At 40.7% G+C, this 27,233-nt stretch overlaps 1 protein-coding gene across 1 annotated transcript in view; it reads left to right on the top strand.

Moving 5' to 3' along the window:
* Nucleotides 1–27,233, top strand: part of LRRC7 (leucine rich repeat containing 7) — a 574,557-nt gene that overhangs the window by 426,107 nt on the left and 121,217 nt on the right. Inside the window, 2 exon segments of the mRNA XM_044002921.1 lie at nt 1,485–1,629; nt 17,305–17,377. Coding sequence (XP_043858856.1) covers nt 1,485–1,629; nt 17,305–17,377 — 218 coding nt within the window.

Genomic DNA, 27,233 nt, shown 5'->3' with positions numbered 1-27,233 from the left:
GATTCATTTGTTTTTTAACACTCCTAAAAACCTTAGCTGAAGTTCCTTTATTTTTTAAAACCTTAAACACCAAATCAAATAGATAATGCCCCATTTAATTAGCTTCCTGATATATCTGGCCTCACCTTGTAGACTACATCATGCTGTGTTCTAAAGATTTATCAGCCGAGATGTGGCCAGATGTGCATTACATTTTTAATTCTCTTTCTCCCCCCTCCCCCAATTCTCTAGAGTTGTTGGTCTCTAAGGCAATAAACCGCCGAGAAAAGGAGGAGCTGTCTGGGCGCAGGAGGTTTCCTCATCAGACGTCCCCTCTATGTAGGAAGGTACAAGGCGGGCCTCAAAACACAAATAAAACTGGGTTTGAAGGTCTTGTCCCTCTTCCATTTGGGGGCTTTTCCTTTATATCCAGAGAGAGAGAGAGAGCAATAGATAGACACACACATTCTCTTTCCTCATTTCACTTATCTTGTTACCTTTTAATTTTCACCTCATGGGGCTTCCTCCTCTTGCCCTTTATATCTAACCCAGGGCTTCCCTACCAACCAGTTCATCCAAAAAGCATTTATTAAGTGCCTACTGTGTGCCAGACATTAGGGTACAAAACAACTGTCCCTGCCTTCAAGGCCAGTTGTGTAGTTCTGCTGTAGCCACTTTACCCATCTTTGAGAAGGGTATCTGCACCTAGGACAGGACTAGTGTATCCTCAAAACCCCTCTCACCTGGACCTCTGGCTCTTTTAGGAATATGCAGGTAAGAATTTGGAGGAATCAAACCTAAATATGTGGACACACTTTGGTCAAGAGGAAAGCTACTGCTGACAAAATGTTTGCAAATGATAAAGACCAAAAGTAGCTCATCTTAGGAACAGACGAGATTGTAGCTTGAAAGCTGGAGAAAAAAAATGACTCCCCAGCACCTTGGACTTGAGGGAAAATTGTTTATGAGCTGGGCAGAACACAAAATGATAATATGTCCTCAATCTTGCCTTTGTCTGCACCAAGAATGTTGACGGGGATGTCACACCCCTTTCCTGGCCTCTAGACAGTCAGCAGGTGCCCCAATGAGAGCCGGAGGAAAGAGCTCACTCAGTCAATGGCTTGCCTGGCTCAGGGGCTGGAAGCAAAGGAAGTGACAGTCACCAGACACAGGGAGGCCAACAGACCCTGGAGGAGAAAGGTATTCATTGACTTTGAGGCAGAACAAGACAAAAGAGGGAAACAATAGTCAAAGGAAGTCCCTGTTTTTGTTCTGTTTTGTAGAAGACAGTCCAATTGCAGACACCTGAAATAACAATAGAATTTCTGACTGAGGAAATGACATGCATTTTTAATTGGTAATCTTCATTTTCCCCAAAAGAGCCTTTTGAAATATGTTTGATTTTTTTAAACAAATAAAATCTTTTTATTGTAGTATGCATTTATTCCTTGTAAACTTCTTGAAAAACTTCTCAACTAACCCTGAGTTTATGCAATGTCATCAAGTCTATAGGGAAATTAAAGATGTTGGTGTACCTGGATATGTCAAAAAACAGAATAGAAACTGTTGACCTGGAAATTTCTGGATGTGAAGCACTTGAAGACCTCTTGTTATCATCTAATATGTTGCAACAATTGCCTGACTCGATAGGTGAGGAAAGAGCATCTTTATCGATGAAATGTTGTATTCAATTTGCTGGCATCTCTTTATCTTTCCTGGGAGAGTAGGGGATGCACCACTGGCAAAGAGCACCAAATTAATTCTGAATTGAGTAGCCAGTATAAAATCTGAGAACTGTTGGAGGGGCAGAGGGGCCACATGGACAGAGCAGCAGCCTGGGAAACCCTGGGCTTAGGAGGCTGGTCCTGCAGCTGATGGACACTCGGTAGGTGACCTGGGAGAAATCCCTCTGCCTCTCTAGGCCCCAGTTCCTCATCAGTGAAGTGAAAGAGACTAATTAAGGTGACACCTGAGCTCTCTTAAGCCCATACATTTTTATGTTAATATTTAAAGGGTTTTTTTTTTCTTTTTAAAAAGTTGTTCTTTAATTTCTAATTCTAGAAATTTACCCTGTTATGATGAACCTTGGAAGCCTGCATATTGAAAATGATCCAATTGTTTCACAGTGTTACTAATGTATTTCTCATATTTTGAACAATTTGATATGTGCCTATTTTTCTTAGTACAGAATACATAGTAGTTGTTCTTAGAATGCTGCTGGAGTCCATGTTTTTAATATAATATACACTAAAATATGTATTTTGAATTATGATTCTTTTTGCAAAATGTTAGTCCTATTCTACATAACAAGTACTGTCCTGAGTTGAACAATTACACTGAAAACTGAATCCGATGTGCTACAGTCGTAAAGTCGGGCTGGAAACCCTTTTAAAACTATATTTTGATTATTACTCATAATGACAGGCAATCTTGTGGATAATCCAAAAGTCATTTACTTTGGGCTGTGGAACATAAATGTGTTTGATGTTGGGAACTGCACCATATGTAAAATAAACAGACACACTGTGAAGCTGCCTCCTTTCTCCCCAAGCCATCCTTTCCTATTCTCTAGTAGTAACGCTAAACGCTTTTGTCACACTCTATGCTGGGCCATCTCAGCTCATTGCCAGCCAGTGTTGGTTTGAGCAAAGAGCAGGCAAAGACAGTCCGGAAGGCAGACTACACACAGGTCAGTATGGACAGGTGGTGCAGGTACCTGACAGTCAGGGTCTGGAGGTAACAATCCACAGCACAGAGGAGCGGGAGGTCAGTTACAGAGAGCGGGCTTCAGCCAGAGGAGGTCGGGTATCCAGGACAGGGTTGCTCTAAAGCATCTTTAGAGCAGGATTCTTTTTGTCCCATGGTGACTTCATTCAATCTAAGCTTCATTGTAAGGACAACAAAAAGGATTTTAGGTTAGGGTCAAGAGGGGGAGGAAAGAACTGAGGATACTCATTTGATATTGCCATTTATCTAGAACTTAAAAAACAAATTGTCAGCCCTTTTATGCCTGAATTAACCCCCCACAGAAGCCAGGGAATGCTCCCCACCACCCTTGGGCATCAGCCCTTCAAGTCGAGGGTCATTATTGTTCATTGGTTCATTTGTTTGTTTGTTTTCCTGAGCCCCTGGAGGTTCTATGGGAGGAACTGTCTTCTCAAAAGCCAATCAGGCCCCTCATCTTCCTGTTATTACAGTCTATTCTGTGGGAATCTCACTCTGCCATTAAGGACAATTTGTCTTCTAGCAGAGCCTTGAAATTTCCTTTTCTGTTTCTGTTACAAAGATTGTGAATGTTGGGAAAGATAAGAAAGAGTGAAAAGTGGAAACAAAATGATTAAGGGGAAGAAATATAAAACTATAAAGAAAATATGTGTTACAGACCTGTGATCCCACGGGTGCCGATCGACAGGTGTCTTACTTAACTCGGGTGTCATTTAGCATCTTAGACAGTCACCCAGGGCCCCTAGAGACTGGATGACTTGCCCAGGATCATCCGACTAGTGTCTGTCAGAGCCAGGTCTTTCGGACTCCAAGCCCAGCACTCTTTCAATGCCATCAGGCTGCCTCTCTCAGAGATGTTGGGGGCAGGAATCGCAAGATTCGAGCACCTGAAGCCATTAGTCAACAGAACACATAACGGCCTTCCCAGATTACACACTCCCTCCCCTTATATTCTAGTCCTTTGCCTCTGATGCCCTGTATCCCATTCCACCTGTGGCTGGCCGGTACTTCCTTCACAGTCACCTCTGCCTCACTGCCCATCTCCTCTGGGGCTCCAGACTCAGTCTGCAACTTAGGAATCACCCGCAACTTCTCCCTCTCCCTCATCCACCAGATCCAATAATTTGCCAAATTTTGTCAGTTCTGACTCCTTAACCTTTTTTGCATGTCTCCATCTCTTCTCATATTATAAACCTCACTAATCTAAGGCTCAGGAGCCACTCCTGCTGATCGCACTCTCCTCCTCATTAGCATTCCTGCCTCAAGCCTCTTCCCTCTCCAATTCATCTTCTGCAAAGCTGCGAGGTTGCATCTTTCTTATTGTTGTGGTGGTTTTGTCTGAGACTCTGGCTCCCTCTCTCACCCACACTGGAAGTGCAGCGACCACTCACAGACCCACAGCACTGTTGACTGGCATGGGAACTTCGACGTGCCCCTCCTTCAGCCCCCAACTCCACGCCCCAGGGCTCCCTGTAATAGTGCAGACACCTACTCATTTAGCCCACTGCAGCTCAGAACCCCTCAACGGAAGCCACAAGCCTCGGCTTCCCCAGCCACAAGGCTCAGTGGTGTGTGGGAGGCCCCATGCCTGACCATGTTGATCCTCTGTTCCAGAAGCTTTTATGTCACCCAGTGTCCTGAGGATCAAGTAGAAACTCCTTGGCATCTAAAACCCTTCACATTCTGACCCCCACCTTTTCCAGCCTTTGCGCACCCATCCCCATTCATGCCCAAACCTGCCCATTTCCCAGCTGGAGGCCTTCGTATTAGCTCCCTCCTCACCTCGGCACCTGCTGGCAGGGTCCTTGCCTTTTCCCGCCCTTCACAACATGTTAAGTTTGCCTGTACTCATGTGTGACCGTGTTCTATGGGACTGTCTCGCTCTCCTGTGTGGCCTCAGCGCCCAGCACACAGTTTGGCACAGAGTGGTTGTTGGTGACTTGATCCATTAAAGCCCATTCTGAGGATCCAGGACTCTGAGAGCTGGGAGGGGTGGGCAGAAGCCACGTGGCCCAAGCAGTCCCTGAACAACAAACCTCTCTCCAGCACCAGTGACCAGCTGTCCTCCCGCCCCAGCATGAAAAAGGCCAGCCCGGGAAGCCTCCCCAGGCAGATGGAACCATTCATTAGGATGTTCTTGGTTGGGGTTTGGGGTTTACTGACTTGTGATGTCCAGCTTTGCCTCATAGTCCTGCCTTTCGGAGCTAAGCAAAGCAAGATCCTTCTTCAATTCAACAGGATAGCTCTTCAAATGCTGAAATGCTGTCAGTCCCCTCTAAGTCTTCTCTGCTCTGGGGTAAGAGTCAGTGAATTAACAGGCATTTATTAGGCATTCCCTGTGTGTACAGCACTCTGCTGGAGAGACCAAGAATGTCAAAAATGGGTCCCTGCTCTCAAGGACCTCATGGTCTTATGGGAGAAGCTCCCAAAGATCCTTCAACTGGTTCTCATGTAGAATGATCTCTTATCCTCTCACCATGCTTGTCACTGCTCTTCCTAAAATGTCACAGCTGGAGCTGCAGATGTGGTTTGACCAAGGTATGTGGTATTATGATCTCTCTTTTCTAGTTATTGTACTTCAATGTAACCTAGGACAGCATTAGTTTGTTTGCTAATTTAGGATTTCCATCACTCTGTTGACCTACATTAAGCTTTTTAGTCCACCAAGACCCCAAAATCATTTTTTTGGCAGGGCAATGAGGCTTAAGTGACTTTCTCAGGGTCACACAGCTAGTAATTGTCAAGTGTCTGAGGTCAGATTTTAACTCAGGCCCTCCTGAACCCAGGGCCGGTGCTTTATCCACTGTACCACCTAGCTGCCCCCTCCAAGATCATTTTGTTAAGGGCTAAAATTCTAGCTAAACTGTCTAAACTATTTAATGAGTGGTCGCCAATAAATTATAAGCTTTAGCAAGAGTTAGGCTTTTAAGCATTTATTAAGGAGAATAAGAATTTGGTAAAGAGAAAGAAAGGCCTAGATTCCTATCTATTAAAGGGAGAGCACATTTCTCGCTCCGCTCTCCGCCAGAGTCCAAAAGGAAGAGCGCCTCCGTCTCCTCCTTCCGCCTCCCACTAGTCCGCCTCACTTCCTGATACCAAAGACTCCTGGTCTTGCCCTCAAAGACCTTCGCTTCATGGGCAGAACTCTTCTACAGTTAGTATCCAGCAGGTGGCGTTATTCCAATCGTTACAGTCCCCCCTGTTGTTCCTCAAGAAACAAAATGTTTCCTTGACGGAACAGTAAAAAGAATATAATAACTATTGCTAACTAATAATATGTGAACAACAATATAGAAAAGGAAGAGAGGAAAGTTTTGTCCAGAGGGGCGATTTTTTTTTTTGTCCTCATGAACCGACGCTTTGACATTGGTCTTGCAAAGGGAGGGCCTCTGCAGAGAGTACATATTACAGATGGTGTATATTATAACCGAAAAAGAAAAGAGAAAAAAACAAAACAAAACTGTTCATTTAAAGTCTCTGAAAGTCTTTTCTCAGATGTCCTCTAGGTGTAGTCGTGGAATGGAAGTCTTTTCAGGGGTTGATGTGTGGATACTGGTAATCAGCCAGGAAATTTCCTACAAAATTGAGCTTAACACAACTTTAAAATAGCTTTGTCAATAATCAAATCAAAGAATGAAAGTTCTCAAAAACATGTCTAAGGGAATTCAGAATCTTAGTTGTTACACATGAAACATATAATAAAACAAAAATTGAAACATTCTTTAAAATTATAATATTACTATTATATATTATATAATATTGCTATAGTCCCCCCCTTATGGAGGGTAATTGAGAAGACAATTGCTGTGATATTAATTTTTCAAAATAATTTTTATCTTTGTTTCATCACTTTTTGCATCATCTGCCTAATCATCCTCATGCCATTATGAGAAATTTAAAAAATCTAATATAATTGGTAACAGGTGTCAAGGCCAAATTCAACACTGTATTTATCATGACACCTGAGATAATTATGGGGGTTACCATAAAAGAACAGAGAAATGATGGGATATGAGCATTCCCACACTTGAGCAATATGTACTGCCCATACAGTATGCCAGGCTTAAAATAGGTGGATGGAATATATGTCCATGCCACCGAACATATTGGAGGAAACTGAGTCAGACTTAATCAGATGCATGGGATTGAGATGTCCATGGCATCAGGCATATAGGAGGGAGCATAGAAGCCAGGCGTAGAATAAGATGGGTGGGATGAATACTTCCAGCCATCTGTACAATATTGTGGGGAAAAATAAAATAAAATATTAAACCAAGAGACTCCAACCTCAACATTAGTCAAAAGCCGTTCCCTCGGCCATACCTTGACTTCATGCATGTCTCCCCTCATGTGACAATTCAGTGTCTGCTCTTGCATGTATTCCTCTTGTGATTGGATGGCATCTTGGCCAACTGGCATCTGATAACTCAGAATAAAGGCAATTAATGTCTTAAATGATAAGTTCCCATAATCCAAGTCTCATATGGATTTAAAAATTGAGGATAATAAATGATTGCAAAAAATGTGAATACATCTTGACTCAGAACACAATATATAATTATGCAACAATTTCAAATAATACCCCTTTTTTTTACTTAGTATACAATTACTTTTTTGAAAAATCTGAACATATTTAAATAAAAGTTAAAGCACAACACAATCTCAAAGACAACTTTTACAAATGTTCCCCTCTTTTTTTTTTTTTGGAATATGCTTATCAAAAATAATACTTCTAGAATCAATTTACACTTGCCATGGCAAACAATTTGCCAGGGAAATGCTTTAAAGAGTTTGATCAAATAATCAGTTGAGAAAAAAAATAACAAAAACAAACAACTCAGAATATGGGAGCACAATACTCCTAGAATTAACATTGTATTATGAAATCAAAACCATGTTTCAAAATTAGATAGATGAATGAATAGAAGAAAATACACGTGGAATAATAAAAGACAATGAAATTCAAACTAGGGAAATCTAAATGAATATGAACTTAATATTAATAAGAGTATTACAAAATATAAACTTGATCGCATGACTATAAAAAGCTTTTACAAATATTCTCCTTGTTTTAGAAACTAAGTATAAGACACAATCTCAAAAGCATTAAAATCTCTATGAAAATAAGCCTATACCATTAATTCCAAAATGTATATGTAATAGCATAGAAATCCTATGTAACCTCTGAACTGACATTAATAATCTGAGTGAATTCAGAACACTCTTGATTCCGATATCTAAAATCCCCAATACTCATATCAGTACCTTGCTGCTTACTTCTACATTTCTGTACAATATATACCCTTCCATGGCAAAAGAAGCGGAGTCTTGAACTATGGTGATGATTGTCATTCTTATTCAGCTTAAGTTTTTCTTCTTTAACCCCTCTATATTGTCTGTCAGTCTTTTCACCATACAAATGCTTTATAAGATTACTAATTAAAGACAAAAGCAGGTTAGCAAAATTATGAACAAAACGAGTATATCTGGAATTTAAAGGGTTTTCTAAGGTTGTCTCAGAAGCACCGCCAGGCTGGGGAAGGGCTGAGCCTGAAGCTGCAAATGTAGTTAGAGAAAGTTGAGCATGCGCATCAAATCTCTGGACTTCCCAGGCCGGGGAAGCAATGGGCTTGGCCATGGGAGGAGTAGAGGGTGGGGTTTGGAGAGGAGGGGAGGGACCAGGGCAATTTGAATCAGACTTGATTTTGAACTCAGGCCTGGATTCCTCTTCCCCCACTTTGCCTCCAGGCACTACGGGATTAAAAGCTTCTAGAGGGTGGGTCATTGCCTCCAGGAATGCAAAATTAGAGCAACAATTAGTGTTAGAACTGGGAAAAACTGCAGGAATCTCTTCAGGTTTCTCTGAAAAAGCATGGTTGGGAGAGGGAGAGATATTTCCTTATGTGAGTAAGTTGCTGGCTCTTTTAACAAAAATAAAAAGAAAAATAGAAAATCCACAAAAACAAAGCATTAACATGATCTTATCTCCCATTTGTCTGGTTAAACAGACTAAACTCAAAAATAGGGTAATTAGGGAGTTTGAAAGGTCCATTTGAAAAAATTTAAAGGGAAAACACCAGGCAATTCAGCAGTACTCAAGATTTAAAGGGTTAGGGTAGGGGAAATTTCTTACCCAACCGAAAGATCAGAAGTGAGGTTCAGCTTTCCTCTTCGTGGTCAGCCATCTGTTAAGGGCTAAAATTCTAGCTAAACTGTCTAAACTATTTAATGAGTGGTCGCCAATAAATTATAAGCTTTAGCAAGAGTTAGGCTTTTAAGCATTTATTAAGGAGAATAAGAATTTGGTAAAGAGAAAGAAAGGCCTAGATTCCTATCTATTAAAGGGAGAGCACATTTCTCGCTCTGCTCTCTGCCAGAGTCCAAAAGGAAGAGCGCCTCCGTCTCCTCCTTCCGCCTCCCACTAGTCCGCCTCACTTCCTGATACCAAAGACTCCTGGTCTTGCCCTCAAAGACCTTCGCTTCATGGGCAGAACTCTTCTACAGTTAGTATCCAGCAGGTGGCGTTATTCCAATCGTTACAGTTTTCAATAGAACTTCTGTCTAGCTAAATATCATCCATCCTGTAATTTTGAAGTGATTTTTTAAACTAAATTGTGCAACTTTTTACTTATCCCTATTATATTTCATTTTATTCTATTGGCTCATTTTTCTTGCCTATTAAGATCTTTTTGGATATTTCTTCACCCAATGTTATTCCTAATTAATGATTTTATTTCATTTTTAACAAATTAGTTTTTCACCATCTACAATTTTGACTATTATGTCTTCTATGACTTTATTCATATTTCTGAAAAAAATGTCTAATAACACATAGGTAAGCACAGATTCCAGAGGCACTTCACTGAAGACCTCTTCTATTTATATCAGCCCCAATGTTCATTCTTTGGCCATTCTTCCTGCTCCAAATCCCTAGAGCTCTACTACCATCCTGACCATGTACCAAGGTGGTATGAGAGAGCTTTTCAATTTTTTTCCTAAATCTCAATATTCTTTAGACACAAAATTTCCCTAATCTCACATTATACTAAACTTGTCCCAAAATGAAGTTCACCTGGCAGGACCTATTCTTGATAATCAAAGCCATGCTGGGTTTTAGTCATCGCTGCTTCCTTTTCTAAATGGCCACAGAGCAGCTCTTCAATGTGGCATCATAGAATTCTATCAGGAAACAGAAGCAAGCTCTTGGCCTAGACTTTATAGATTCTGTCCTCTTCAATATTAAAAAAAAAAAAAAACAAAAACAGGATATTTTCACTTTTCCAGTTCTGATGCATTTGTCCTGTTCTCCATACATTTTCAAAGATCATTAACCATTGATAATCAAATACAACAATTCTTTCAGATAGCATTTGAATAGGCCTAGTGATTTAAACCTATTCAGGAAAATTAAATAATGTTATAGTGACTCTTAAATATTTTCATTGTCTCCTTCCCAGTACAAAGATAAAACAGAAGCAAAATCAAACTTTTTCATCCATTTATCATCATCCCCTCTCCCTTCTTTTATCTTATAATGATCTTCAACCTAGCTTAAAAATTTTTTTTGTGTTATTTAGCATTGATTTTAGATTCAAGGAAGAGTCAGTCAATAAACACACATTTTAAGCATCTGTTATCTTCCAAGCATTGTGCTACGTGCTACATATTTTTATTTGTATTTAGATACTAATATGAAAAAATAAATATAATCCTTGCCATTGAGTAGTTTGCAAAAGAATGAGGAAAGACAACACAAAAAAGGAAGCTGAAAAATAGAGGAAAAGGGACAGAGTGAAGAGAAGGTTATCTAGGCATGAAGACATGATGGAGTACAGTTCGAGGGAGTGGAAGCTGCCAGTCAATGAAGATATGATTGACCTGGGAGACATCTTTAATTGGAGGTTTGGGGAGTCCTTACTCTGCTGGTAAGTCCTCCAGTCAATGGGCAAAGGGCATGAAAGATACTAATAAGATGCCAGGACCCAAACTGATGTAGCCTCTCAGTATCAGGACTTCTGATGGAGTCCAAGCCAAGTAGTGCAAGCTGGCCAGACATGGACCAACATGTTATTCTGCATCCATAATGCAGATTCTTGGAGAACCTAAATCTGGGTGGATGAAAAGCAAATGGCAAAGCTGGTTTCAGAGAAGAAATTCTAGACCACATCAGAACTAGGTCATAGACCATGTGGTCCAGTGGAAGCAATGCTGCACTTGGAGTCCAGAGACCTGTATTTAAATTCGACCTTCAGCACCTTCCAATGGTATCACCACCAGCAGGTGCCCACATTTCCTCATTTGTAAAATGAGAGTACTCAAATAATAGTTTACATTGAAAGAGCTCAGAATTTTGCTAACTGCATTAAATGCAGCATTCCATGTGATCTTCACAGGAGCCCAGGGAGGTATTATTCTAATTTTTCAGATGAGGAAACTGAGTCCCAGAAAAGTTAGCTCAGCTCTTCCTGACTCTAAGCTTCGGACCTTATCTCCCACTTTCCTCCCTCCTTGGTGGTTGTGAGGAAAGGGCTTTGCAGACCTTCAGGTACTCTGGGTGTGAGTTTGTGTTACTCTCCAGGTCCAGCAGAGGGCTGATCATCTTACTCAACTCATTACCCCTAAAATTTAGCCTTTCATGATAGAGATGTGGGCATTCTTCACCACTAAACTTTGGCTGCTGGGGTGGCAAAGGTCACATACCATGTCTCCCCTACCTCTTTCTCCTTCAGATTCAGCAGAAAGGGTGTCATCTGGGACATGGGTGCAAAAAAACTGGTCCTTGATAAGTAGTAAGTGAAATAATAATGCATTTATTTATATTATGTGATTAATGATCAGAGACCTATAGAAGGATAGCAGGAACAATTGAAAGAGATTTTACAAACTTGTTTCTTGGAATACCTGATACCAAAGTGGAAAAATAGAACTATAAAATATTATAGTAATATTTGTATCACTGTTTTCTACATTTTAAAATTCCTTACAGTTTTAGTCTACAACTATCTAGTCACTCATTTTTGAAGCCTTGTGATTCTGCTGTTACTCTCAGTGGACTAAGGTAACAGTTGATAGATTTTTACATTCAGTTTAGTTAAATCCATGCAGTGCCTACTATATACCAAGCACTGGGCTAAGTTAGTAATACAGAGAAGAGGTGGAAAGTACAGCAGGGGTACCTGACTGGAGAGCTTCTTGTCCCTGGAGTTCAAACCAAGCAGAATCGCAAATGAAAAGGATGGAGCTGGGAAGTCTAGTCCCTGACCTCTCTAAAGGAGGACGTTGAGAGGTGTTGAGTGCTCCACCCTCTGGCTGTCGAGTCAAGGTGGAGATGAGGCTGAGGGGCTTGGAACAAGATAGAGAGTGCAAAACTAAGTTTTACATTATGATGCCAATACAACCCCCAATCTTATAATGCAGGTGCATTCTTACCATGTTGTACCACATCATAGGAGTGCACTATTCTCTTTGTTAAATGATCACACCATTAGTGCCCCTGTCTCAGTCAGGGGCAGAATCCTTCTTGTAGGCTTTCTGAGCTGCTGGGGATGGTCCAAGAGCTGTTTCTAGGAGGACTCATGACCAGCCAGCAGTAGCCAAGGCTGTCCTAGGTGGGGTCCGAGTTCAGCCACCTTGCCGAATTTCTGCCTCCCTGCCAAGTTTGGATCAAAATCAGCTTGCCATATCTCTCTTCATGCCTCAGTCAGGAGTGGAATTCATTTCCTGACTCAATGTTCTTCTTTGCCGTACACATGACATCTGTCAAACGGTAGTGGTATTGATGTCCCAACACATCACTGGGTCTCACTTTATGCTTCTGGAAATTGACCTAGGTCTTCTTTCTATCATACAGTCTTAAAACACAAGTGATTAATCCTGTACTGTTTCCTTCAATTGCTGGTTCTTCTCACCTAGACCTACTGGACCTAGAAGAGTGCCTGGCATACCAGAGGATATAATCATGACCTGTAGCCCATCTACCTCTCAGGAGTCTCCCAGGCCACCACCCCTACCCTGCCTTCACTTTCCTTCTGGCCCCATCTTGACCCTCTGATTAAGCAGTTCAGGATGGTTGTTGTTGTCATTGTTATTTAGTCATTTCAGTTGTGTCCAACACTTCATGACCCTATTTGGGGACTTCTTGGCAAAGACACTGGAATGGTTTTCCAGTTTCTTCTCTAGCTCATTTTACATATGAGGAAACTGAGGCTAACAAGGTTAAGTGACTTTCCCAGAGTCACACAGCAAATAAGTGTCTGAGGTGTGTTGTTTAAAATCTAAATGTGGGTTCCAATCTGCCCCCCCCAGGTTTTTTTTGGGGGGGGGAAGCTGGCTAAAATCACTGATAAATTCAGCAAGAGTTTAGGTTTTTAAGGATTTATTAACATATATTAGAAGTTAGTGAAGAGAGAGAGAGACTGAGAACAGATTCCCTATAGCATGAAAAATTCTATCTTAGATCTATTCTGTATAGCCAGAGAGAAAAAAAAAACTTTCCTAGCTGCCCACATGAAGTTCTGCCACCAAGCCAATGTCTGAACGAAAAGAGGGACCCTCCTTTTTTTTGTCTCCATCTGCTGCCACACGCCGTTCCTCAATGAAAAGAGAGAGCATTTCAGGGAGTGAGCCTCCATTTCCTAGTTCCTGTCTCCCTTCCCAAAAGGGGAGGTCCTTCAAGCTAATTGGTTGAGAGTGGTCTCCAAGAACAACATGTCACTCAGGATCAGCCAGGTGTGGTCTCCATCCAATCACCCTTAAGTAGATACTCAGTCAGTTTCTCAGTCTTACCCAATTCAAACAATTCTAAATCAATCTTCAGGTGAGGCCCCCCGGGCATCTGCCAAATTCCATTATTTTATCACAGAGGTCAGATTTGAAATTACAAGTCCTCTATTATTGAATCCCTGGACCCCTTGTCCTGTCACTCCTCATGCTTCACCAAACCCCAATCCTGCAATACTACCATCATCTGTCTCCTCTGCCCCTCTTCATATGCTGTTGAATGGTGCTAGAAGGAGTAACAATCATGTTGATTGTGTTCACTCCATATATGTTGTCTTTTCTCACCTGGACCCTCACTGCTACAAGGTAATTAATCCTTCGCCTCTTCCTTATTTGACTTTCCAATGCGTTCTTCACTGAAGCCTTTCCAAGCCTCTTCTCTCCCCAAGTCTCCCACACCTTCCCGACCACTCCCACCTTAAAAGTTCCTCTTTATACTTGAATTAGAAAATGGAGGCAATTTGCCCTGAGTCTCTCCTTCCCCATCTCAAAAGCCCTTGACTGACCTCATCCCACATTTTCTCCTCTTTCTCTCCAGTCTCTGATAAAGCAGGCTCTCCTCTTTACCAAAGCCAGTCCTTTTACTTATACCTTTGATCCCATCTCCCCTAGTCTTCCTTATTAAATTGTCTAGGTGTGTGTATGTCTCTTTCCTCTTCTCTATTTATGTCTTTCTCTCATTTTCAATCACTTCCTACTTCATTTCCTGCTGCTTACAGAAATGCCCATGTCTCTTCCAATCTTGACCCCACCATTTCCTCAAGCTATAAAACTATATGTCTCTTCCCTTTCAAAGCCAAGAAAAACGTTACCAATACACAGTTCCTCTACCTCTTCTCCTCTCACTTCTGCACCCCTGACAGACTGAATTCTAACCTCATCTTTCGATTGAAACAGTGGCTTCCAAAGTTATCACTGATCTCTTCATTCCCAAGTCAGAGAGTCTTTCCTACCTCCTGATCCGTGTGCAAACATGATCATCCACACATTGTCCCTGTTATCCTGGCTGCTGCTGGAATTGCACCAGGAATTCCTCCATCCTAATAGTTTTTATTCAAATAAAAAATGGCTACCTTGTGCAGTAGTCTTAAAATCAGCAGAGTTACTTGTCCTAGGACCACTTCTCTCTGGGTCTCATTGAAAAAGAAGAGAAGAATGAATGAACAACACTGTTGACATATTTATTATTCTGAATCAGTTTCTTGGAATTCAGTATTAAATAGTTGTTTTTCGCTCCCTGTAGTAATGATGGGTAAATCAATCCATCCTTAACCTTTCCCTGGTTATTCTGCTCCTTCCACCAATCTTGCCTGTAAATAGTAGCAGCAATTTGTGAGATGGCTGGTTGGGTTAAGAATGAAATCTTATAGACATGGGAATAGTGAAATGAAATTACCTATTCATTTTGCCTAATGAAAATCATACTACAAATAACAGTTGGTTAATTGTAGAGTTTTCTTTTTTCACTTTCTCAGTGAAATGGAAAAGGGTTGAAGACCCCTTTTACTCTGAGCTAAAATTTGAAATGCAATAACTTCTTGTAATTTGGAAAGAATGGCTTGTAGAATAGCTTATATTTGGTTTCAGAATCAAACGAAAAAAATAAACTACAAAAGAGGAGTTTTTTTTCAAAAGCCAACTTTTTCCTAAACATACATATCAGCTCTCTCACAGTAGAGGTGAGAATGCTATGCAGGCCATGTCACTGAAGAATTACAGTCATTTACAAATCACACTCATTAATCATCACAATCCTGGAATGAGAAGAGTAGAGGAACTTACCTTGTAACACTTGGTCATGAGAGGACAGTCAGTTGTGACTTCCCTCTCAGCCAGTTACTAAAATTTGAAGACAATGAAGATTTAAGGCAAGGTCTGTTACATTACCTGTTTCTGTTAGACACATCAGTAACAGGCTGTGAGTTGACACACTAATTGTCCTCCAGCCTGGTACTGTGATTACTATAAATCAGTCAACTAACTAATCAAAAGAAATTTATTGAATGTCGATTATGTGCCAGGTAGGTGCTGAAGGGACAGAGACAGGTCAAAAAGTCCTTGTTCCAAAGACCTGACTCTTTGGGGGAAACAAAATGTATACATGTAAGTAAGGGAAGGAAGGAATAAGCATTTATTAAGTGCCTACTATGTGTCCAGCACTATGCTAAGTGCTTTACAAATATTTTCTCATTTATATAAAATACATTTAAGGAATTGAGATGAGGCAATACTAATAACTATAGCAAACTTCTAAACTTATATAGGAGATTATTAAAGTAAGCATTAAAGAAGTGAGTCATTCTAAGATTCAGAAGGATGCGATGTATTCCAGGAATGAAACAAAGGTTCTTCACCTTTTTGTGCATCACTCATACCTTTGGCTGTCAGTCTGGGGAAGCCTCTGAACTCTTCAGTCTGATGTTTTTAAATGCTTTAAATAAGAGCCATAGGATTACAAAGCAAAGAAATAATATTGAAATACAGTTATCACAATACACATGCACACACTCTCTGTCTGTCTGTCTGTCTGTCTGTCTGTCTGTCTCTCTCTCTCTCTCTCTCTCTCTATATATATATATATATATATATACACACACATATATATATACATATATACATACATATACAGAATGAGACAGAGAGAGAGGTGAGAGACATTATGGGGCTGTATTTGACAAGACTTGGCAACTGATCATGTACGGAGGTGGAGGGTGAGTGATGAGGGAGTCAGAAATAACTCCAAGCATGTGAACTTGAGTAACTGAAAGGATAGCAGAATCCTCTAAAGAAAGAAGGAAATTAGAAAACAAAAAGGAGGGCTCTAGCTGTAAAAGAATGGATTCTGTTTTGGACATATTGAATTTGAGCTGCCTGTGGGTCATCCCTGTGGAAATAGATATCTTAGTAGTCATTCTTCATTAATTGAAAAAATATTTGAATCCCTATTATAGCAAGGGTAACACTCAGTCTCTGGGATCAAGGACTGTTGAAAACTAACAGTCTAGCATAGGAGAGGCCTAAACTCAGATTTGCTTTTCTTTTTTGTCACAGCAGAGATTGTCAACTCAAATTCTTACAGAGCTCTAGTTTCATACATTTTACCCAGGACTCCCATTAAATTGAATGGTTTTCTAAACCTAGGAAGTCCTCCATGGCTCTTATGCCCTCTCTCTTCACCTCTGCCTCCCAGAATCCTTAGTTTCTGTCAAGGCTCATCTTGGGAACCACCTCAGATGAGAAATCTTCCCTGACCCATTTAGTTCTTAGTTCTCTCTCCCTCCTCAAATTATACTGTAGTCATTAATCTGTGGAAATATATCCCTGGTAGACTGGATGCTTGTTGAGAGCTTGTTTTGGTATTCTTAGCACCTAGCATGGTGCCTTGTATATAACAGGAACTCAATACTTCCTAAATTAATTTAATTTTGTTGTTGTTCAGTCATTTCAGTCATGTCCAACTCTACATGACACTATTTGGGGTTTTCTTAGCAAAAATACTGGAGTCGTTTGCCATTTCTTTCTCCAGCTCATTTTGCAGATGAGGAACTGAGGCAAACAGGGGGAAGTGACTGGCCCAGGGTTACCCAGCTAATAAGTGTTGGAGGCCAGATTTGAACTCATAAAGATGAACCTTCCTGACTTCAGGCCCAAAGCTTGATGCATTATGGGCCACCTAGAAATCTCTGTGTATGTTCATTTAAGTAGCACGTGGCCAGTGGTGTGTGATATGTATTCATGACAAGTGATTCCTTTTGTTTTTAAAACAAAGTTTAATGTTATAAATCTGCTCTTATATATTAACAACCTCCTTCTCTTTTTTAGGACTGTTGAAAAAACTAACCACTCTAAAAGTAGACGACAATCAACTAACTGTGTTACCCAATGCAATTGGAAAGTAAGTACAGATATCTCTGACTGATATCCCTAAAGCTAGAAATGAAAATATCTTTCAACAAAAACCTTTGCTGAAATGTTCAACAAAAGATGTTGACATTTTAAATTGTCTTAAATTTAATTCTACATCAATACATTCTTTTAATCCCTCTTTACAAGAAATATGGATGCTTGATAAACAATTTATATTTATTCTTGCCTACTCTACCCAAGGAGCATTTAAAAATTAAATGCTAATTTATGCTGGTATGCCTTGTTTTAATAAATCTTTGTAGCCTACGTATGAATATTTGCTGATAAACTTGGTATTATACTTTAGGGAAAAAATGTGGGTTTTACTGCAATTTAATTTGATTCTTTAATAAGAATTAAGAATAAAGTAATTTGTTTCAGCTAAGTTTTCTAATTCGTTGGTAAAAATAATTTAATATGGACCTACAGAATTATATGAAAGAAATAAAGATTTATTTGAAAACTATACCTGAGTAGGGAAAGACAGAGTCCTATTCTCATGACTTGTTCAGGGAGAACATAAGCAATGGGAAGAAGGTAGAAATTCTCAGCTATTATTTGCCTTTGTTTTCTCTGCATTGGAAAATGTTCGGCACAACTCTGACTGGTGAGAAATTGATGCCCCAAATAAATCCAGAGATAGTAAAAGAGGATTGAGCTGCCCCCGCCATGTATTTAGGGTGTCTGGGCCAGATGATCTCCATCCACAGGAACTGAAAATACAAGTGGCTGGGAATGGATGCTGAGTGTTCTTGGAGACAAATAGAAACAGGAACATGAGGATCTCTGGGAGTGCAGACTGACTTAGAAGCCCACTTGTTAACATTATCTATGTTCTGTTATATTTGCATTTCTTTTGGTAAATATTTCTCAATGATGTTTCAGTCTGGCTCAAGAGTCATGTTTGACACCTCTGATGTGATGGAATATGGATAATGGAAAGGGATCGCAAATGGAGAGGGGAAACTGTGTGTCTTTTCAGAAAAGAGTACAGCTTAGACAGGTCAGCTTCAATTTCTGGCAAATGTTCTAGGCTTCATTATTAAGTGGGTCATTATGGAAAGGGAAAGGATCATGCCAAGGAGCCAGGATTGTCTCCTCTCAAACAGGTCTCGCCATATTTACTTTGTTTCCTTCTTTGGCAGAATTCCTAAACCGGCAACTGAGGGGGTGCTATCACTATAACTGACCCAAGTTGTGTTTTTGCTATTATTTCTGCGGATGAAATACAAAGTGGGTACTTACCTAGTTAGATGGCATCACACCTGGGGTCAGAGCCAAAGGGCCATCCTTTGATGACAGCTTGCAAGGAGATTCTTAGGGTCATGTTCCAAGAGATGTGCTTGGCCCTTTTCTGTTTGGTGTTTTTATTAATGCCTTGGATACATAAGAGGAATAACAAATTCATCACTTAACAGAATCAAGATTCAATGAGATTTTGACAGGCTAAAATCAGGGCCAAATCTATAAAGATTAAACTGAATAGAAATGAATATATATTCTTGGGTTCGCAAGTATCATATCAGAGAGATAAAATTAGACAGAAGTATATCAGAAAATTCCCATGGTAGGGGTTGTGGAGGAGCAAAGGACAGTCTGAATCACCACTAGTACCTGTTCACTGGTCACCTCGTAATCTATCCAAAGCATGTCTGCAAGGACCATGACAAGGCTGGTGGGTTGGCTTCCTTATGGGGATCAGTAGATGGAAATGTCAGGGTACTAAATATGGAAAAGAGAAGACTGATAAACATGATGGGCAACTAGGTGGTGCAGTGGAGTCAGGAAGATCTGAGTCCAAATTTGGCCTCAGACATTTACTAGCTATGTAACCCTGGGTCTGCCTCAATTTCCACAACTGTAAAATGAATTTTTAAAAAATGTATAAAAGAACTACTTTCCAAGGTTGCTGTGAGGATCAAATGGGGTGATATACATAAAGAATTTGGCTCTATATGTCTGGCTCATAGGAGGCACTTAATAAATGCTTATTCCCTTCTCCCTTTCCCCCTTCTCTTTTTAAGAATTTGAACAGCAGTCTCTACTGTGAGACTAGACTTGTTTATTTAGCTTATGAGGACAGAGCTAGAAGCAATGAGGACAGTTGCAAGAGATAAATTTTGAGTCAATGTAAGGCAAAGTTTTCTAATAATTAGAGGTAGTCCAAAGTAGAGACGGCTGCCTTGGGAGGGAGGGAAGGGCTTCTCTTACTGAAGGTCATGAGGAAAGACTGATAGATTGTAAAGGAATTATTTTTTAGATATAGCTTAGAGAAGGCAGCTAAGGTCCCCCCAGATTTGTAATTCAGTGATTCGGCCAATGAATCTTTAGGGTTTTACTGAAACAGATTTGCATAGAAATTGTGCAATCTAAGTTTTAAAAAAACCACTAGAAATAAAGCATGTAAGGCAAGGCTATCCTGAATCTCTGTTCTCCATATGAATGAAAAAGATCCTTAAAAACAAACATCACTTTTTAAAAAATTTTTGCAAAATTAGAAGGCAAAAGTAATTTGTAAACAGTAAATTTCTTGAACCATCAGATCCTGTCTCTGAGCTTTATATCTGATAGCTATTTAGCACAATCATGGAACTAAAGAATTAGGATTAACTTCATACCCATTTATTCCAGACCATACACCAAAGGAATACATGCTATCACATATAATTAATAATAACAAGAGCTAGCAATTATATAGCGCCTACTAAGGGCCAGACACTTTGCTAAATGCTTTACAATGATCTCATTTGTTCCTCACAACAACCCTGGCAGGTAGGTGCTATTATTATGCCCACTTTACAGATCCGGAAACTAAGACAAAGGGTAAGTGACTTGCCCAGGGCCACACAGTTAATACAAGTCTGAGTCTGTGTTTGAACGCAGGTACTGTGTGCATTCTGCTGCCTCATAGTCATCCTATCTCTACAGGAAGACATCCCAAAGCAGCCCATTCCACTTTAGGATGATTCTAATTGTTAGGAATGTTCTTTCCAGATCTTAATCCTAGATTTGCCTCTTTGCAATGTCACTTCTGATTTGGCATGATTCCAGAAGGGGGATCTCAATCCAGTAGAATGAAGTTACAAGACTGAATGTTTGACTCAGTAGAACTTCCCTATCTCATGATGAAGTGAGCTCCCCATCAAAGTCAGTCTCCAAACAGAGATCAGACGCCATGTTGTTATGTGCAGACATGTATTGGATTGCAGGGTGGAACTGGTTGATTTTTACAGTCTTTTCCATGATATGCTTCACACTTGGGAGAGGCAGCAATGTCCTTCCCTCTCTTTGCTTTCATGATGTTGTTGCCTTTAACTCTACAGTTGCCTAAGTCATCTTCAGTGTTTCCATGAGGCTCTCCCTTGTAGGGCTGGCATGGCGGAATCTGCTTCCACTTGAGATAAACTCAAAACAAAATCATTTCATCAATCGATGGCATTTTTCTCTTTGTTGTTCTTGTAAAAATACTTAAATACCTTTATAATTCTTTTCACTAATCCCCTTTTTATACATCAGTTCAGCCCCCAAAGTGATTTTCCTAGAGCACAGGTCTGACAATGTCACCCTCCCTACTCAGTAGGCTCTGGTGGCTCCCTATGGCCTCCAGGAGCAAATACAAATTGCTCTGTTTGGCATTCAGAGTCCTCCCTAACCTGGGCCCCTCCTACCTTTCTGGTCTTCTCACACCTTACTCCCTACCACATACTCTTCAATCCAATGATCCTGACACCCTGGATATTCCACTAATGAGACACTCCTTCTTGACTCTGGGCATTCTCTCTAGCTGCCCTGCATTCCTCCTTAACTCTACCTCCTGGTTTCACCGACTTCCTCTAAGTCCAAACTAAAACATCATCTTTTTATTATTATTTTTGGTGGGTCAATGAGGATTAAGTAACTTGCCCAGGGTCACACAGATAGCAAGTGTTTGAAGCTGTGTTTGAACTTAAGTCCTCCTGAATCCAGGGCTGGTGCTTTATCCACTGTGCCACCTAGCTGCCCCTAAAATCTCATCTTTTACAGGAAGCCTTTCTTGACCCTTCTTAATTCCACTGCCTTCCCTCTGTGAATTATTTCCCATTTATCCCAAATATAGCTTGCTTTATATATAGTTGCTTGCTTGTTGTCTCCCCGTTAGATTGTAAGCTTCTCGAGGGCAGGCACTGTCTTTTATCCATTTTTATATCCCTAGTGCTTAACAGAGAGTGTGGGACATAGGAAGCACTCTGAAATGTTGCCTGATTGATTTAGTAAAGTATTTGATACTTTTCCTATTTATAGTTCCATCTGAAATATAAACTAATTATCTCAGTTTTCAAAAAACAAGTCAGAGAAAACTGGTGGCTTAAAAATAGAAAAGGTCAAGTGATTTTCACAGAAGAATTAAAATAGTGAGTGATGAGAGCAGTACGTTAATACTTACGATGATTACCCCCTATTAGTAAAACATTTTCAAGCCTATACCCCCAGTACAAAGACACACACACATCACCAACATCATCACCACCACCACCATCACTGTATAATTTATATATACATACTATTGAACTCATAATTATCTCTATTTTCAATGCACACAGAAATAGAAATTGCATCCTAGAGTCAGTAGGGAGGCATTTTTTGACCTGGTCCTGCACTTTATGAAAATCCCTTTGGCAACAGTGAAGAATGGGTGGGAGCAGAGTGACATTGGAGGTGAGAAGCCCAGTCCCAAGGCTGTTGGCATAATTCAGGTGACAAAATCAGAGCAGTGACTTCAAAGCTAGTCCCTCTTCTCTGCAGCCACCAAAGCAATTTTTCCTCTGATCCTGTCACCTCCCCTAAAACCCCCTCACTCCAATGGCTCCTGTCACCCCTAGGATCAAATGGAAAATCATCTGGCTTATGTTCAAAGTCCTTCATAACCCAGCCCCTCCCCTTTCCAGCATCCTTGTATCTACACGCTCTGACCTCCTCACTGTTCCACAAAGAACACTATATCTCTTGGCTCCAGACATTTTTTCTGCCTGTCCCCCATGACTAGAATGCAATCCCTCCCCATCCCCTCTTCTTGGATTCCCTGGCTTCCTTTAAGTGAAGGTAAAACCCTACTTCCTGTAGGAAGATTTTCCCAATCCCTCTCAATTCTAATGTCTTCCAAGTCTATATCGATATCTCTTTCCTGAATGACACCCCAAGTTTGCCCACTGCTTGTGAGATGCCTGCAAAATAAGCAGGCATCTCAAACTCACCATGCCCCTAACCAAACTCGTCATTTCTGTCAAAGTCACCGTCTCCCTTCCAGTGACACCCAATCCAGTCAATTACCAAGTCTTGTCCATTGTAACTCCATGATATCTCTCCATTAAGCCCCTTCCTCTCCACTCATGGAGGCTCAAATCTAGTTCAGAGCCTTATCACGTCTCTCCTATATTACTACTACATGCTCCTAGTTGCTCTGCCTCCCTCCCCTTCCCTAATCCATTTTCCATAAAGTAGGTTTTCCTACAACACAGATCGGACCACATCTCCCCAGTACTTACACGCTTTCAAAGGCTTCCTTTTGCCTTTAGGATAAAAATAAACAATCTTCAGCCTGCCCTCAAAAGCCTTTCATCATCTGGGGCTCATCTACCTTTGCAGTCTATTAACTAATAGCTTAGTTCTAGGGCTGGAGATTAAATTGAATTCCCATTTTGTTAAATGACACATAAGCTCATGTGAGAAAAGTGTTTTTTAAATGATGAATGTTACTGTATATTAAATTAAAGCATTGCTTTCCAGAACTAAGTCCACCAAAACTCCACAAAACTCTAGAAAATCTAAAAATAGTCTTTTCCATTTTTTACTCAGATTGTTTCAATATCTGACAATTGTCTTTGGTGACTTATTTTTTTTCAATTGCTGATGATTTACTCTGTTCCCTACAACTGGAAGGGATTCCCCAGGTTTTATATTAAATAACTTGTTCCATTGGTTATTGCCTGTCACTGAATCTTAATTAGTTCCCAAGAGACATGTAGCTGCTCTGAAAATGGAAAGTATGCTACATTGGAGCAGTCAACTCATATGTTTGCAGGATGTTTTTGAATGATTAATGGTGATGGCTAAGTTGATAGCACCAGCAGCTCTTGAGGCAAAGTATTTTTAGTAGGAAAAATATATAATCTGCTGTGTAAATATAGCGAGAGTAGCTAAGCAAGAGCTCTTCCCTTTCTTGTATCAAGCTCAGTATTTAACTGGACCCAAGTTCTATCAAAACATCCCCATGAAAAGGGAAAAGTTCATTCAATTATACTGATGTTTGAACTACTTGGAGGCAATCACATAAATATTTTACTTGGGAATGTGAAATTCATGTTGTTAGTCTTGGGACAGAGTTTTAATTATGAGAAATGTTCATATGAAGAACAATTTCATTGCCTATATTTACATCCTCGGCACTATGTAGACAAGACGTATTTCTGAGTGATAGATTTTTTTTAGTTTTCAATTAGTTGTTCTGGCATAATCATATAGACCCAACTGTGCATAATTTTTTTCTTAAAAAGCCATCCCCCAATGCCTGAGATAACATAAGCTTCATGACTGGACTTTAATATTTTCCTTAAATAGTTCAATGAAGCCTTGTAGAAAAAATAGAAGGCACAAAGTATCTAATTTTTTGAATTAGTATTAAAAAGATCCTGATTTAAATTTTACCTATATTAATGATTTCTGAAAATTACTATCATTTAAATCCCCAAATGACAGACTCTTAGTAAGGTAGCCCAGAAGTCATTGAGCCCAACCTGTACTATAATCTCTTCAGTAAACCCAAAAGTAGTCATCTCATTTTATAAGAAGGCTTCAATTGTGGTGGAAACAAGAACCCTCCAAAGAAGCCCCTACTACCCAGGAGTAGTTCTAAGTGTTAGGAAATTGTTCCTTTAATGAAGTCAAAATCTGCCATTTTGCCACTTTCACCCATTACCTCAAATAATTGAAGACAGCCCTTCTGGCCCCTTGGAGGTTTCTCTTCACTGGGCTACACCTTTACAACTGAACCTCTCAGAGCCTGATCTTGATGGCTTTAATCTTTCTAATCAAGCTCTGCATGGGCTCTGTGATAACAGTGTTCTTCCTGAGACGTGGTGCCCACATTAAACATGCAGGCACGGTGTGACCTGGACCATGGGACAGCTGTCACCTCCCTAGACCTGAAGAGGAACATCTCTCTCCAATACAGTACACAGTTGGCTACTCCCATCATACCAGAGGTGTGAGCTTGCCACTCACTAAAACTCCCAGGCCTTTTTCCATTGAACTGATAGATCTCAACAGTCTTACACTTGTGTAAGTGATTTTTGAACCCAAGTTTAGGCTTTTTTTTTTTCTCTTTGCACCTTATTAGATTCAGCCCAACATACCAGCCTGCTGAGATCCTTTGGAACCCGACTGCCATTCACCACGTGGGCTCTCCTTTCCCTCCCTCTTTGTGACTCCTGTAGATTTGTGTGATAGAGCAGAAAGATCCCTGGCTTTGAATCATGCCTCCGTCACATAGTAGCCACATGTGCCCTTAGGACAATCTCTTCCTCTCTTTAGGCCTCACTGTAAAGTGAGGAGGTTGGACGAGTGGGTCTCTGCAGTCCCTTCCAGCTTCCAGTCTGTTGTCTCTCTCCTGCTGTCCACTCACACGACTGCTACCCTGGTTCAGGCCCTCGTTGTTTCTCACCTGGACTGTTAAAATAGCCAACCTGTGTATGGTCTACACAGCTGCAAAGGGGACTGTCTAGAGCACAGGTTCTAACCATGGAATTCCCTCTGGATTCCCTCCACTGCAAAGGGTTCTGCAGTCTTGTTTCCCATTCAGAGCACTTCACGACAGGGCCCCACCTCGGCCGCCTCTCCAGGCGTATTGCGTATTACTCTCTTTCGCACACTCTAGGCCAATCAGCAAGCACTTACGAAGGTCCAACCATGTGCCAGTCACCATGCTAAGTGTAAGTGGGTCTTCTTGCTGTTCCTTATCTATGACACTCCTTCTGGTGCTCTTTGACATCGCACAGGTTTTCTCCCATCCGTGAAGGACCTTTTTTCCTCCCTCTTTGTTGTCATTGTTGTTGCTTAGTTGTTTCAGTTGGATCTGACTCTTCATGACCCCCATTTGGGGTTTTCTTGGCAAAGACCTTGGGACTGGTTGCCTTGTCCAGCTTATTTGACAGAGGCAAACAGGGTTTGGTGATTTGCCAGGATCACACAGCTAGTGTTCTGAGGTCGTATTTGAATTCATGAAGATAAGTCTTCCTGTCGCCAGATACGCTGCTCTATCCACTGGGCCATCCAGCTGCCCTGTTTTATCCCTCCAGCTGCCTTCCAAATTCCACTCAAATGCCAGCCTTTCCTGAATACTCCAGTAGTCAGTGCCTCCCCGCCACTCAGGTCACTTTGTATTGACTGTGTGTATTGTATTGATTTATCTGATTTGTGATTATTTTCCCACAGTAGAATGTAACTTCTTCAAGGTCAAGAACAGTTTTATTTTGTCCTTGTAGCTCTGGTATGTGGTATTTAGAAGGTCCTTAGGAAATCCCGTGTGCCTGCTTGTCATTTGGTTCTCGTACCCCTCATCCGTTCACTCATTCTCCCCAAGGGGTCTTTAGAATAGTGACTGAAAAGGGAAGACGTTGCCCTTGACTGCAGGCTATGCCCTTCCCAGTCTGTCCTCCACACAAATGCCAAGATCATGTTATTCCCAAGCTCAACAATGGCTAGGGCCTTCTTCTTGCTTCTGGGATAAAAGACGAGCTGGTCTCTTTGGGTTTCCAAGCCCTTCGGAATGTGTCTCCAGCTCACCTTTCCAGCCACCGTGCACATTCTCCTCCTTCCTCCTCCGGAAGACCCACAGGCAGAAGTGCCGGCTCTTCCTCATACAAGATCATCCTTCCTTTTCCCAGGCTGCCTGGCCCTATCTTGGAGGTTTTCCCTTCTCATCTCTTTCTCATAGAATCTTTTGGCCTTCTCGAAGCTCAGATTCAGGGCCACTTGCTAGAAGAAACCTGTCATCATCTCCCCAGAAGGCCCTTTGCATCTTACATTTATTTTTCTTTGTATTTGATGTTTCCAGCAGCAGACTAAAGGCTCCTTGGGGGTAGAGTATTTGGGGATTCTGGACCTCCAGTCCCTAGCACAAGACTAAGGCAGCCATGATGGGTTCTATGGAATAAGGGAGAGGGAGGGTAATGCTAAGATTGCAAACTTGGGTAACAAGAAGGATGGTGGTATCCTTGCCTAAAACAGAAAGCAAGGGAGGGAGGTGAGATTGAAAGGAAAGATAATGGGTTCCATTTGTAGTGATTTTAGTTTTTGAGAAGCCTGTGGAAAATTCAGTTTGAAATAACCAATAGGCAATTGGAGATGTGAGACTGGAGCTGAGAAGAGACAATGCAAATTTGTGAGTAATCTCCATTGAGATAATAACTTAGCCCATGGGAGGTGATGAGGTCACCAAGTGAGAAAATGGAGAGAGAGACAGAGACACAGAGACAGAATAAAAAAGGAATCAGGAGGGAGCCTGACAGCCTACACCAAGAAGCTTTAGTTCCTTATCTGTCCCTTTACCAAACCAATAATGCCATCTAAATTCTGGCAGGTAACTTTTCCCAACATGTAGTCATCAGGTTGGGGATTTTGTCATAAATCATGTATTTTAAATATATTTGTAAAAATTACATACTACCAATCAGTCAATTAACATTTATTAAGTACCAGCTATGTGCTAGGTACTGGGCTAAGCATTGTTGAATACAAAGGACAAAAGACAGTTCCTTCTCTGACTAACAATAACCAATGGAACAAGTTATTTGATATATTTAGATATAAAT

Source organism: Dromiciops gliroides, chromosome 4 (assembly GCF_019393635.1).
Source record: "Dromiciops gliroides isolate mDroGli1 chromosome 4, mDroGli1.pri, whole genome shotgun sequence".
NCBI lineage: Eukaryota > Metazoa > Chordata > Mammalia > Microbiotheria > Microbiotheriidae > Dromiciops > Dromiciops gliroides.
The sequence above is the reverse complement of the archived record's forward strand: the minus strand, read 5'-3'. Positions and strand labels throughout refer to the sequence as shown.